General features: G+C 44.0%; 1 protein-coding gene and 1 long non-coding RNA gene across 5 annotated transcripts in view; both read right to left on the bottom strand.

Annotated features, from left to right (window-relative positions):
- Positions 1–2,754: 2,754 nt before the first annotated feature.
- LOC135447786 (uncharacterized) lies at positions 2,755–5,951 on the bottom strand. The gene is made up of 3 exons (XR_010440321.1): positions 5,856–5,951; positions 5,705–5,781; positions 2,755–3,827 (listed from the first exon to the last, which is right to left on the bottom strand). It is a non-coding gene; the product is annotated as an uncharacterized LOC135447786 (long non-coding RNA).
- A 3,831-nt stretch (positions 5,952–9,782) lies between these two features.
- MAMLD1 (mastermind like domain containing 1) overlaps positions 9,783–12,788 on the bottom strand; it is a 243,387-nt gene continuing 240,381 nt past the window's right edge. For all 4 annotated transcript variants that reach the window (XM_064713259.1, XM_064713258.1, XM_064713257.1 and 1 more), the window contains 2 exons: positions 12,261–12,342; positions 9,783–11,973 (listed from right to left, as the gene is read on the bottom strand). In XM_064713259.1, the coding sequence (XP_064569329.1) occupies positions 10,955–11,973; positions 12,261–12,342 (1,101 nt within the window). In that variant the 3' untranslated portion in view covers positions 9,783–10,954. The remainder of the gene's footprint in view (positions 11,974–12,260; positions 12,343–12,788) is intronic.

Below are 12,788 nucleotides of genomic sequence, written 5' to 3'. Positions count from 1 at the left end.
CGTGTGGGGATGTTTAGGCTCTCTGTGTATTTCTGAGCCTGTCCTTGTTGTGGCACACTGCTGTACTGCAGGATGTGGTGCCTCCACTGTAATCAGCCCAGACAGCACACAAATACTCCACCCTCCAATCCCTGCACCATCTGGATAAAAACTGGTTAATTGACAATGCTAATGTAATTTTCAGCTCAGTACAGTTAAAATAGTGTCAAGCCTTCTCCCACAAGTACTCTCTACTTTATCTATTACGCTATTATCTGCCTGTATGTAATCATCTTTGACTCAGACCTTTCCCTAGCCCTTTATGGTCAGACTATGTCTAAATCTGTCCATACAGCTAAAACTCCCATCGTCTCAAATCTCAATTACTGCAACATCCTTTCCCTTGGCCTTGAAAAATATAACCTTGTCTTACTCATATTTATTGAGAACACTACTCCAGTGACCATTTTTCTAAGTCTGTCATTCTCACCGTGTTATTCCACTCTTTTCATCCCTGTGCTGGCTCAGCCTACTCTATCATGTGGATCCTTCCTACCTGTCTTTGCTTTGGAAGGCCTTGGCAGCCTGTCCCCTTGCCATTTCCATTCCCTGCTGACATGCAGCTCCAATCAGCTCACCATGCCAGCTTTCACAGCCCACTTGTAATACATTTAAACATGTTCTTTGGTGCATTCTCATTGCTGCCTTTTATTTCCAAAGATCGTATAAATGGCCCAAAAGTTACTGGTAATTTTCCTTAAAACCTCTCCTTCCTGTAGTGTCTACAACAGAGGATCACAGTTCATTATGCTGCCTCTCCTGCTTGTATTGCTCAGTTCTCTAATCTCATACTTTGTAAAGTATAAAAAGTATTGACCCTGATACACACCCAGCCCTTGTAGCACTATGGTAATGCAAATAATAAATACCCATGTAGAACTGAGATGCCAGGGGGAACTAAGGTATTATGAGATTGATGATAGAAAATTGCCGTTTGAGAGCACAACAATACCTGATAATAATATTAACTCATTTTCCTCCTAGTCTGGAGAAAAAAACTAAATGGAGGTGAGGAATCTGCATCTTTAAATCAAGCCCATAGGTCAAGTTAAAGATCACTTATGTCAATTTACTACACAATAATTTCCTGTTGCTGTTTTCAGTTGCTGTTGTGACAGATAAAATGGAAAGGACAATGCAGTGTTAAACATCACAAATCCATAGATGTGTCTGTATGTTCACATGTGCACATTTTTTCCCCTTTTACAAGTTAGATATTAGAAAAGATATGGTATATCAGTGATTCTTTTGCTTTTCTAGCACAGTGCTACTTACACCCTTTGTTTCCTGTCATTGTTCTTTGTTTGCTAACCTGATGTTTATTTTTGTCTCTGCTAAATAAAGACCTCCAGATTTAATTCTTTTAAGCTGTACTTTAAGACCTCTTTAACCTATTTCTGCCTAGCTTTCCCCTCAATTAGCCTAATTGTTTCTTTATCAAGTAACATGCCACCAAATAAAACACATAAAGCACCCTAAAAAACAATCTGGCACTTTCTGCTTGACTCACAATAGCAATAAGGTGAGTTATATAAGAGGTTTCTTGTATTTCTGGATCCTGCGACTCCCAGGGGCTGGAAATAGCAATTGTATTTTGGGAAGCACTTTCAGAAGCACTGACTGGATACTTGTTATTGTGATTTCAGGCAGATGATAGCTCGCTTTTGGATACCTGGGTTTGCATACACAGCACTGCTGTCACCAAGACCTGGCACTTGGCAACTGATGCATCCAATCTATACCTGTCTGTGTGTATGTACATAAATACACACATCTGCTGTCACCACCAGGCACACACTGACTCCTTGTCTTCAGAGACAAGGAAAATTAGTATCAGGTATGTGTTGATCCTATATTTATGTAGGAACCACCCCCCCCTTATATTCCCTATGCAAATATTAGCAGCAGTTAGTATGTTTTATTTGAGAAATAGCTGCATTTCACAGAAAAGCAAACTCATTCTCACATGTATCATATCTCATTTGCATAGTACATAAAGGTTTTAAGCGAACTGGAGTATTTGGATTAGAAGAACCAAAGAAATTGAATACCCACTGAATTACCTGATCTGTTAGTGGAATTAATCCTAGTAGAACAATGCTACAAATTAAGAGAAATACAAGGAAATCTTCTTAAAGCAAATAGCACACAAAAGCGTAAGCTTCCAGTACACTTTCTTCTATTGCAAAGTGCAATAGAAAATGATCTGTTAAATGTATAAATATAGCTTGTAAAAGAGAAGGACCCTTTAGTCTAATACCTGTTAAGTGCTTTGCTTTTGCTCTGTGCTCTGAAGTTCTGTGAAGGGCTGAGGTTTCATTCAAATCCTGAAAGAACTCCAGTGACACAACTCAGGCAGCTGAGAGTGCAGGAGTGAAGTGGTTGAAGTTAAAACACCTTGTAAAAGCAAAAGCATCTTGGCATCAAACGGTTTTATCAGGGAAAAGAAAACCGTGCAAGATGGACCCCCAAACACCCCCCTCCTATTGTCAAGGTCCACACATGTGAAGGTTTAACATCTGAAGCTTTTACAGTAGTGTCTGAATCACTCACAATTCAGCATGTAAGAATTATTTTAAGCATCATTTTTAGAACGTGAATGAGTGTGACAGAGACAGGCTGTCACAGCAGAGTTAATACATGCTCCATTCAGAAATACTCTTTGTTTTATAGCTCAAGAGTCACTGCAGCTGATAGGGCAGGACAGGAAGCCAGCATTTCCTACTCACAGTGGAATATCTGTGAATTTTGAAAACACAGCACAGCCCCTTTCAGCTGTCATCCCACAACAAAGAGGAGGGAGCTTCAAAATTCAGACAAGCTCCAGACAGCAGATTGCAGTTGCTGAATGCAAAGAGTCCCAAGGTCACAGACCAGCTAGAGAGCCTGCAGAAAGACCAACATTTTGAAAGCCTTTTCTCTTCAGAATAGTGCATCTATTTAGACCAGATCATATTTTTGTTTGATTTCCATGATAGTATTTGCTGTCATATTGCCAACAGCAGTGAGTGCTTCTGCACCACAGGCAATCAGTGGTGGGCAAGCTGTTTCAGGCACTGCTGCTCACCAGAGCTTTACTGATTTCTGTTTCTCTAAAGCCCACTTGATCCAATAATTTGGAAGAAATTCTTCGCTATCAGGTGTTAGTGAAGCATTCAAGCCTCTGTCAGCAGAGGCTGCCAGTGCATAGCTCAAGGAACTGAAAGAAGCTTTGAGTTCTCCAAAGCTCATGCTTTATTGATTCTGGTTTAATTCAAATTTTCCTTTACCATGTTTTATAGGCAAAATGGATCTAATCTTGTTATTGTGGGGTATTGATCTTTATAATGAAAAAAGAAAACACACCACCATAGTTTGCCTAAATATGTCACGGTGGGAAGAAGAGAAACCGTGTTTGAAATGCAGTTTTCTTTCCCATTGTTAGAGAAAATTACCATTTATGGCCGGGATTAAAACCAACTGGCACTCATGGTGTTAGCAGGAACCTTCACTGCAGCAATCAATGAAAATCTTTCTCTTAAGTCCTGTGAGACCAAGGATCATTCCTGTGGGACTGAAAAAGCCATACTGCTGGGGATCATTTGGCCTGGCCAAATCTTCACACTCTGGTGAATAGGAGAAAATAATTTTATTATGAAGCAGAATTTCTGTGGTTGCTCTAATGAGTGGAACAAACCCTCTCTCAGCTCTGCAAAATCACTGAGAAAGTGGGGTCTCAGCAGCCTTGAATATCACATCAGGTGCTGATATAGGTTCTTCAGACAATTAGCAAATCTTCAAGCAGCCACCTGAAAGAAATAATGGCTTTTATTGGAGCTAATGCAGTCATTTCTTCCATGAAGCTTCTCGTGAATAATTCTTGCTGGGAAAATTGTACACGATTTCTTTTCATTTATATTTTAATGCAATTTATTATACAACAGTGACCCTCATTCAGGGTTCAGAAGATCAGAGCACTTACAATAATCTTCACAGCACTTTTTATCTCCAGCTACAGCTTACATTCACAGCATGAAAAGAATAAGAAGTTAATGTACCAAATCAGGTCTCTGTGTAGCAGTGTTAATCTCAGTGTTGAGCTATTATTTATTAGTAGACTTATGGTAGCATCTAGAGGCTAGAGCCTCACTGTTTGGGCACTGCATAAAATACACAAAAATACATAAAAGAATATATTTGCTCTCTAGGATAGCTCAGAGTTTAAGTTTGAGGATGATTTCAGGATGTGGACAAGAGGTACTACAGCTATAAATGCTGCCACAGCCAGAGGAAAAACTTCTCATGCTTATTGTGGATGCTGACAAGAGGAATAAAATTACCAATTGACAGACAATTAAAATGGAAGTATCATTCTGGGATCAAACTTCTAGGTGCAAGAAGATGAAAAGAGTCTCCCTGCCTGATTTCATGCCAGGACAAGCATGGATGCAGATGGTGTCTCACTACATCTTGGGTACATTAATGAGCCATTAGAAGCTCAGGAGGTGTCAGGTTTGAGTTGCAGGTTTGAAGCAGGAGTAGGATGCACCTCAAGATGCACAGGTGGCACTTTTGAAGAGGTTGTTGGCAGGAATATTGGCCAAGAAGAGTGACCTGCTCATGTTTGCTGTGTGAGCCCAAGCCCTGTGGCAGGGCCAGATGTGCCACATCACAGAGGTGGGAACAGGGATTGAGTAAAGCAAAGAACTTGCACAGAGGAGAACTGGAATCCGTGGCTCATCCTCCACTGCCTACCTGCCAGGCTGCATGCTATCCCTGCCAGAATTAGCCAACTGACTCTTAAGGTCGGAAAATTAAGACACCAAGGGGCCTGACTCACAACAAGCCATACAGAAACAACCAGCTTTTCCTCCTGGACCTACTGGTGGTAATACTCAACCCACTGCCCATGAGATGTGGCTGCTAGTCCTGCTTAACTACACTTGAAAAATCCTACTGGTGTCTGCCTGCCTCATTAGGCACCTAAATATCTTTGGGATTTGAGTCTTGAGCCTTTCCTGCCTCTGGTCCCCCACTGCTAATGGACATCATCAACTATCCTGAAAGAGCACAGGAATATATATATATTATTAAGGATTGTAAGGCTCAAACAGGGGGTTAATGGGAACTGCTTAGGCAAATAGTGCAGTCAGCTAATAGGTGAGAGAGAATAGTAATTTATGGGCCCAGAAAAGGAAAGGAACAAGGGGCTGCCAGGTAATTCTCTCCCTGGCTGCCATACAAAGCCAGCAGAGTTGACAAGGAGCAGTCTGTAAACTTGAAACAAAGCATGTTTCTGCAGCTCCATAGCCAAGCACAGCTCTACATCAGCAAAACAAAAAAGAGATTTCACAACTTTATAGCTTTGGGCTGGCTTCCCCTCAGAGAGTGAAAATAGGCCAGTCTCACCACCCCTGCTACTGCCCCAGGTCTTGTCTGTCCCAGTCATCCATCAAACACAGCACAGCTCCAGGACAGGGAACCCAGCAGGGTCAGCACACATCTTTTCACTCCTTGAAAAGGGATTAAGGCAACACCAGAACAATTAAAATGTCCTTTTTAAATACAAATCCAACTTTAAGCTTAAAAGGGCATTTCTTTTTTCTTCTCCAGCCAAGTTGGTTAAATTCATTAAATTGCAGCATCAAAAGCTTTGATAAGGACAAAAACAATGAGATGCACAAACCTCAGGAGCTTCTCAGTGGTCCTTAGCTTTGGCACACATTGAGAGTGGCAGCAGGGTTCAGCCATGGGCCCTTTGGGCTGTGGGGACAAATCACTGCTGTGGCAGGGGGTAGTTTTAATCAGCACACAGCTGTTGAGAGAATGATACTCACTTTCAAAAAATTTAGAAGGTTTAATTTATTATAGCCTTATCAAACAGCAGAAGGCTGAATAGAGACGATAGTACAGCCACAGAAGCAAAGAATTGCACCACCATGTGCTCACCCACACAATGGATGTTCTGCCCTTTAAACCTTTAGCCCCTCCCAAAGTCTTGTCAATCGACTCCTTTGCTGTGCAGGGGTGGAGATCACTTTCTTACATCTTACACCTGGCTGGAGCCCAGGTGCTGCCACAGTGACAAACTGACCCTCCCAAATGCCTGACTGGCCAGGCCATCCCTGATAACAATGAAAGGGGGGCAAACATAACAATACATCTACAAAACTTCTCTTAACTTGCCCTAAACCATTACACATGTACATAATATTTTCCCTTTAACTGTGAGAGTCATTACTCACCTATAGCACAGCCATGGCTGTGATTAACTACAGCTCCAGTGGTTTCAGCCTGACTGCTTTAATAACCTGTCTGTGCCTGGTTTCATGCAGGATTGTACACAGGAGGCCTCTTGCCCAGGCACAGTCTTAAGTTCTCAGGAACTCCTGCATCTGCCAACCAGTACTTCTGTTTTACCTTGCCCAGGAGAGACCCTTATTGGTGTTTAAAACCTCTCACTCTTTTCTAGGCTTTTTTATTATTTTTCAAAATTTGCTAATCTATCTATCTATCTATCTATCTATCTATCTATCTATCTATCTATCTATCTATCTATATATCTATATATCCCTATATAGCTATATTTATATCTATATCTATCTATACCAGGGAGTAGAAGGAAACAGGCATTAATCTGGAGTTTAGCACCAAAACCTGAGCTCATCCTGAATAAGTGTCTGGGCAGATGTGCCAGGGCCAGTGTCCCCCAGGAGCAGGTGCCACCTGCCTGTCAGTGCAGGTGCAGCAGCAGAGAGGCAGAGCAGGGCAGTGGCCACTTGCCTCGTTCCTCCCTGTGTCCCTGCTGCCCTGCAGCACCAGCAGGGAGCAACTCCTCCCCTGGGGCCACCCTGCACATCTGTGGCCTCTCCCACCATGAGGGTCATCCAGGCAGGACCATGAGACAAGTGCCAGCTCCTTGCCAGGTGCTTGCTGTGCTCCCAGAGAGGTGTAAATCAGGGGTTACCCTGCAGCAGGCAGTGGAATAGCTCCTGATTTACAACATCCTACACAAGAGGAGAGCTTGACCTTACACTTCAACATCAGTGCAGCTTCCTTTGTTGAAAGCTTCTTAAGACAGACATGTAATCAATCCTGTAGAGCCTCTGAGCAGCAGGGCTCAGGTTCTGCATAAGTCAGGGCTATGCTTCCCAGGGAAATTGTCTGATCCAGGCTCCCATGACATCTATTCCTACTGTCTAATAGGAAAGAGTGTGTTTTTCTGTTTTTTCTTTGTTATAAATGGGCTGCTTTAGATTAATACAATCCACAAAGAGAATTTTTCCATAGTAAGTGTGGTTTACCTATGCTACTAATCTTTCAGTGAGAGAGGCTTTCAGTGAGCTCAGGTCTTTGGAAATTCTGGACTTTATAGGCATTTGATGTTATTTTAGAATCCAAGAGGAAAAGCTTACTGCCTCACCTCTGTTTTTTCATGGCCATAATTATGAGGGCAGTCTGGTGACGTAACTTGGATGGAAAATAAATGATGGCATTCAACAGTGAGTGCTGTCAGACACTTTGTTCCTTGTAACTATTTTAGAAATCCAAATTCAGTTTGCACTGCCAGAGCACCACATGCTGCTCTTATTTATGTTTGTATAAATCCCATACTGTACCACTGCCTTCAGGAGATCTGTTGTGTGTTTACTCTGCATGGTGGCAGAACTTGGCTCATGGTGTAAGCCCATGTACATCTTGTGGGGTGATCTGCTGGTCCAGTAAATACAGCAGGAGAACCGTGCAGATGTGTTTAGTCCTACAGTTCACTAGCCCTTACAGCTGTAACTATTTGCCTTAATGACACAGACTGTCAGAGTGAAGGCAGGATTACACTCTGAGCATTTTCACACTTTAAATAGAGAGAAGAAAAGGCAAGGCAAAAGTACAGACAAAGTTAACTCATTAACAGTTACTATTTACATGAACTGACACCAGCCAGGACTGCAGTGCTGGCACTCCAGCTGCTGCAATGTTTGTCTGTGGTCATCATGCCTTTGCCCTGAGTTCCCTGTGCCTGTGCTGCAGCCCAAGCTGACCCAGGGAGAGGCAGCAGCCTTGTGCTTGGGCTGCAACCCAAGCAGGGCATTGGTCATTGTGGTTTTGTGCCAACTCCCCAAAAGACATGTTTACTAAGGAGTACTTACAAACACAACCAGCAAGACAATAATAATTATACTCAGTCCAGTTCTTCTTCCAACAACACCTCTGTGGCAAGAAAGGATCATCATTCCCTCTTGAGGCATGAGGAATGGGATATGGAGGGGTGAAAAGCTCCAGCAGCTGAAAAGGTAGACAAAAAAAAACCAGAGTAAAAACAAGTGCATACATAACAGAGGTACAAGATAAACTGTTTTACAAAAATTCTGTTGGAAACAGTTGGCTTTTGAAGACATCCTCCCCACAGTGTTTGTAACCCAAATCATGCAGAACTGAAAAGATGAAGTGTGTATTGACACAAACAAAATGAAGAACGAAAAGGGGACATTTTTGCTGTTTTTATTAATATTCCCAAGAGGACCATGCGGGCAGGAGCCTTCTCTGCCATCAGTGGCTGCTGTGCTGCCAGCCTGGAGGCTTGAGCGCCTCTGGATCCCAGACCTGTGTCAGACCTGCCACTCCCTGAAGCTCCCTGTGCCCTGGCAGGATACAGCTCACGACAGAAAAGCTGCTGAAATGGTGCCAGTTTTCACAGCCAAACAAACTCACCTTTGTCCTCACCACAGACTCACCCATGGGCATTTCTCCCCCTCTCTGCTGTCCAGAGGCAAGTCAGCATTTCTGCCTTACTCAGACACTTGCTGAGTTCTACAGTATAGTTTAAGCAATGCTTTGGTTTCCTTTGCTGGAAAAACTGGATTTTTTTGTCCTCACCCTGGTTTCATACAAGTACACGTCAAACTGGAGATGAAGCTGGTTAGGGATCATTCCCCTCAGAACCTCTGGCTCTGTGGGATCAGCCTTTGCCATCAGGAAGCCACAAAGATCTGTGCACCAGCAGCAGAGCATGTGCCTGGCTGCTTTAAACCCCGACTGTTCCCTCTCATTTTTGACTTCAGGAGCTCTTTTCTGCCCTTTGGCTCTGGAGAACAGGCTCCTGGAAGGACCCACTCAGGACAGGAATGTGTCCTTGCCAAGCCCCTCCCTCCAGCAAGGAATCCCCCCAGGAGATTTCCTCAGGCTTTGGACAAAGGGCAGCAACAACACATCTCCACCAGGAAGCTGGGGAGTCTGGCTCAGTTAAATGGAGGCAATTTTAGCTCCAGATTCTATTTGTGCATTTATTTAACATTGCTGAAGTTTTCCTGTTCTTTCCTACCCCTCCTCTCAGCCTGGCCTCCCCCAGGACAGGCACCAGCTCTCCCATAAGACAATTTCTGTGTCAAAGGAGAACATTCTGTACTGACCACTGCCCTTGCAGGTGCCACAGAATGAGCAAGGTCCCCTTCTCACTGCCCCACACTTGGCATTTACACACAAGAACTGTCACTTAAATAAACATGGTGCTATGTTAAAAAAAAACCCAACAGAGATTAATTTCACATTCACCTATAATTATACTTGAAAAGGACAGTGGGCCTCAGCACTCCCACCTTAAAATAAAATTAAAGCCTGCTTAAACTCTCTGTCTGGCCCAGTGCTCCTACCAACAGCACACATGCATTTGTACATGTTATTAGATTGACGTTGTAGCATCCTGGACAAATCAAATTAATTCAAATATCTGTGGGTACAAAACACTGTAGCTGAAAAATGAGCACATAAAGATATGCAATTTTCCCCTGGCAGTTTATTATGGTATGAAGAAAAAAACATTCTGTGCTTGAAGCTGACGTTATATTACAAATGTATTGCGAAGTATGACGTGACTGTTAAAATATGATTACACAAAGTATGAACATTTTAAGAAGTTTACAGTACAGCGAATCTTTTATAAACAGACTCTTAAATATACAGAGGACAATAGTAGCTGACAGAAAAACATCAAAAATTAACTATTAATGTTTGTAGACTTTTCCCCTGAAAAAAGTCTTACATTAAAACAGAAATTATGAAAAGCCTTAAAACCAGGAACAAATCACCTGTACACTACAAATATACATGGTAGAGGTGCACAACCCAGAGCTACCTTTTTGCTGAGGGGTTCAGTGGCTGGAACTGGGCAGTGCCTGCCCAGCACCTCCTGTCCAGGCTGGCCAGCATGGGCCACACCACGCCGAGCCTGCGCCCCAGGCACACAGCCCAGCACTGAAGGGCACCAGCACACACTCCCTGCAGGACAGTGACCCACTGGGGTGTGTCAGGCTGACAACATGCCCGGGATCTGGCAAATGCATCTCTGCAAGCAGATCCCTGAATGCACTGGGTGCCTGGATGGGACCTGTGTACCAGGCTTGGTCTACAAGACCAAGTGATGAGGGAATCAGCAGCTCCTTTTAGGGTTTTTATTTCTTTATTTTTTAATGCAACTTTTCAATCTTTCCTCTTGATATGAGAGAATAAACGCCACATTTGATTGCTGCTTAGTCTGGTTGCAATTACACCCCTAGATCATGTGTTAAGTTATGTCAAAAACATAAGTATTTTATGCTGTAATACACAGTATTACTGAAACTAACAATATTATTTGCATATTTATAACAAGGTATAATGAAATCCCTATAATAAAACCAAAAGTTATGCTATAGATTTATTTACAAAGAGTCCAGCAAAGAAGTATAAATACTTCTACATTTAAGGTTTAGGAAAACATAATTTACAAAATATTCAAATATATACAGTCATCTGAAAAACTGCCAATATTAAACTTTGATGCAAGCAAAGAATTGGCTGAGTCCATTTCCTCTGTATTGAACGAGGCAGTGGCTTTCACGGGTTGTCTGTTCTGCTCAAAGACATACGTGTGTTATTTACAACGAGGCTGCTTCTCTCCGAGCTAAACGTGTCCAGAGCTTTGAGCATGCTGTCCCAAAATGTCATCTATCATTGTCAGATTGTTCAACCACTCCTCGTCGTTGCTGCTGCTGCTGTTCTTCATGAGGGAGTCGAGGAAGTCGGTGTCGCTGCAGTTGGCAGGCATGATGGAATTGCTGTGCTGGGACACAAAGTCGTACTGGGGCAGCTCAGCAGCGCCGCTCATCCTGCTGAAGGCGTCGGGCTGGCCCGTGGAGGGGTAGCTGGGCGGGCCCAGCCCCGGGGCAGGATTGAGGTGGTTAAAACTGGACACTCCTTGGGGCAACGATTTCATAACATTCATAGCTGGCAACGGTCCCCTGGTTAAATTGTGTCTCAAGTTTTGATTACTCATTGAGCTCAAGCCCTGGCCAGACTGTCCCATGCTCAGTTTCTGCATCTGCCTGACCTGGATGCCAGGAGCGATCTGGTTTGGTGGCACCACAGCCTGCTGGGAGAACGCCTGCCCCGGTGTGCTCGGCCTCACGCCCTGTTTGGAGAACACCGTGTTCCCAGAAAACTGCTGCATGCTGGTATCCATTTGGCTTTGATTTGGCATTCTTGGCACAGTAGTGGGTGTCCACATCTGGGCAGATGAGTTGGGGTAGACGTTGGGGATTCTTGGCATGCTCGGCTGCCTCAGGTGCTGCTGTGTGGCAGAGTGATTTGCTAAGGAGCCAGAACTGAAGCCTCCCATGGGCATTCCCGGCCTCACAGAGGAGTGGCTGTGACCAGTTTGGCACCCCGAGTTCATGCCTAGCGAGTTCTGGCTTGGCCGCAGCGGGATGTTAAAGTCAGAATTAGGTGAGAAAATCCCCTGCTGCTTGCCAGGGTTGTGTGGCATCATCACCATGGTCCCACTGCTCTGGCTGGCGGGGGCTGAGGCCATGGCAGAGCCCAGGGTGCTCTGGAGCATGGCTGGGTTTGACGGCAGCATGCGGTGGTTGGGCGGAGGAGCGGGAAGCACCTGGTTGCAGTCAGCAGGGATGGGCTGCTGCACGGCTGTGGACAAAGAGACACGTTAGCTGGTGAGCACGGATTCACCCTGGAAACATGGCTAAACCTTTAAAACTGCTGCTCTTTCTTTCATGTCATGGGGGCTTCTCTTTGTGTTCTTTGTAACATAGTTCTATGGAGCCATAAGGAAATGGGAATCTCACAATATGTGATAAAATGCAAAATACTTTTAATTTGGGGCAGAGAATCAATAAGTGTCTCTATTTAACCAGATACCAGGTCTTGGCACCTCAAGGATTTTCAGACCATTTTCTGGTAATTTCCTTCCTTACCTTGAAACTGGTTTATCTGCTGAGCTGCAAACAAGTTCCTCTGTTCAGATGTTACTCCCAGCATATTTTGTCTCTGCTTTTCCTGGAAAACAAGAGGAGTAACAGTGAAGTTGAAGTCTCTTGACAACCAAAAAAGCAGCAGACACTTGAAGTGTAGCCACTGTCATTAACAACCACTCCCATACACTCTTTACCCCCCATCCTCTGATAAGACTCAACCCAGACAGTTCATTCCAAAATGAATTTTAATTTCTCACATTCCTCTTCTTGCAGAGGTGTCCTGATGCCAGCCCAGCACTGGGAACTGCAACCTTCAGCAGATGCTGTGCAGGCAGCCAAAGGGGAGCTGGACAAATATGGTGACTCCTGTGTTCACCAGCTTATGAGTCAAGTGTGCTGCTGCTGGAAGCTCTGCCCAGGTGCACCATCCCCTTGAGTGCTTTTTGCCACTTGTAACCAGAACACAGGAGCCAGGGATCCACAGCAGGTGCTCCCTGAGCAAGGCATTGCTGGGCTAGTCCAGGTGAC

Source organism: Zonotrichia leucophrys, chromosome 4A (assembly GCF_028769735.1).
Source record: "Zonotrichia leucophrys gambelii isolate GWCS_2022_RI chromosome 4A, RI_Zleu_2.0, whole genome shotgun sequence".
Taxonomy (NCBI): domain Eukaryota; kingdom Metazoa; phylum Chordata; class Aves; order Passeriformes; family Passerellidae; genus Zonotrichia; species Zonotrichia leucophrys.
This window is presented reverse-complemented; position numbering and strand designations above follow the sequence as displayed.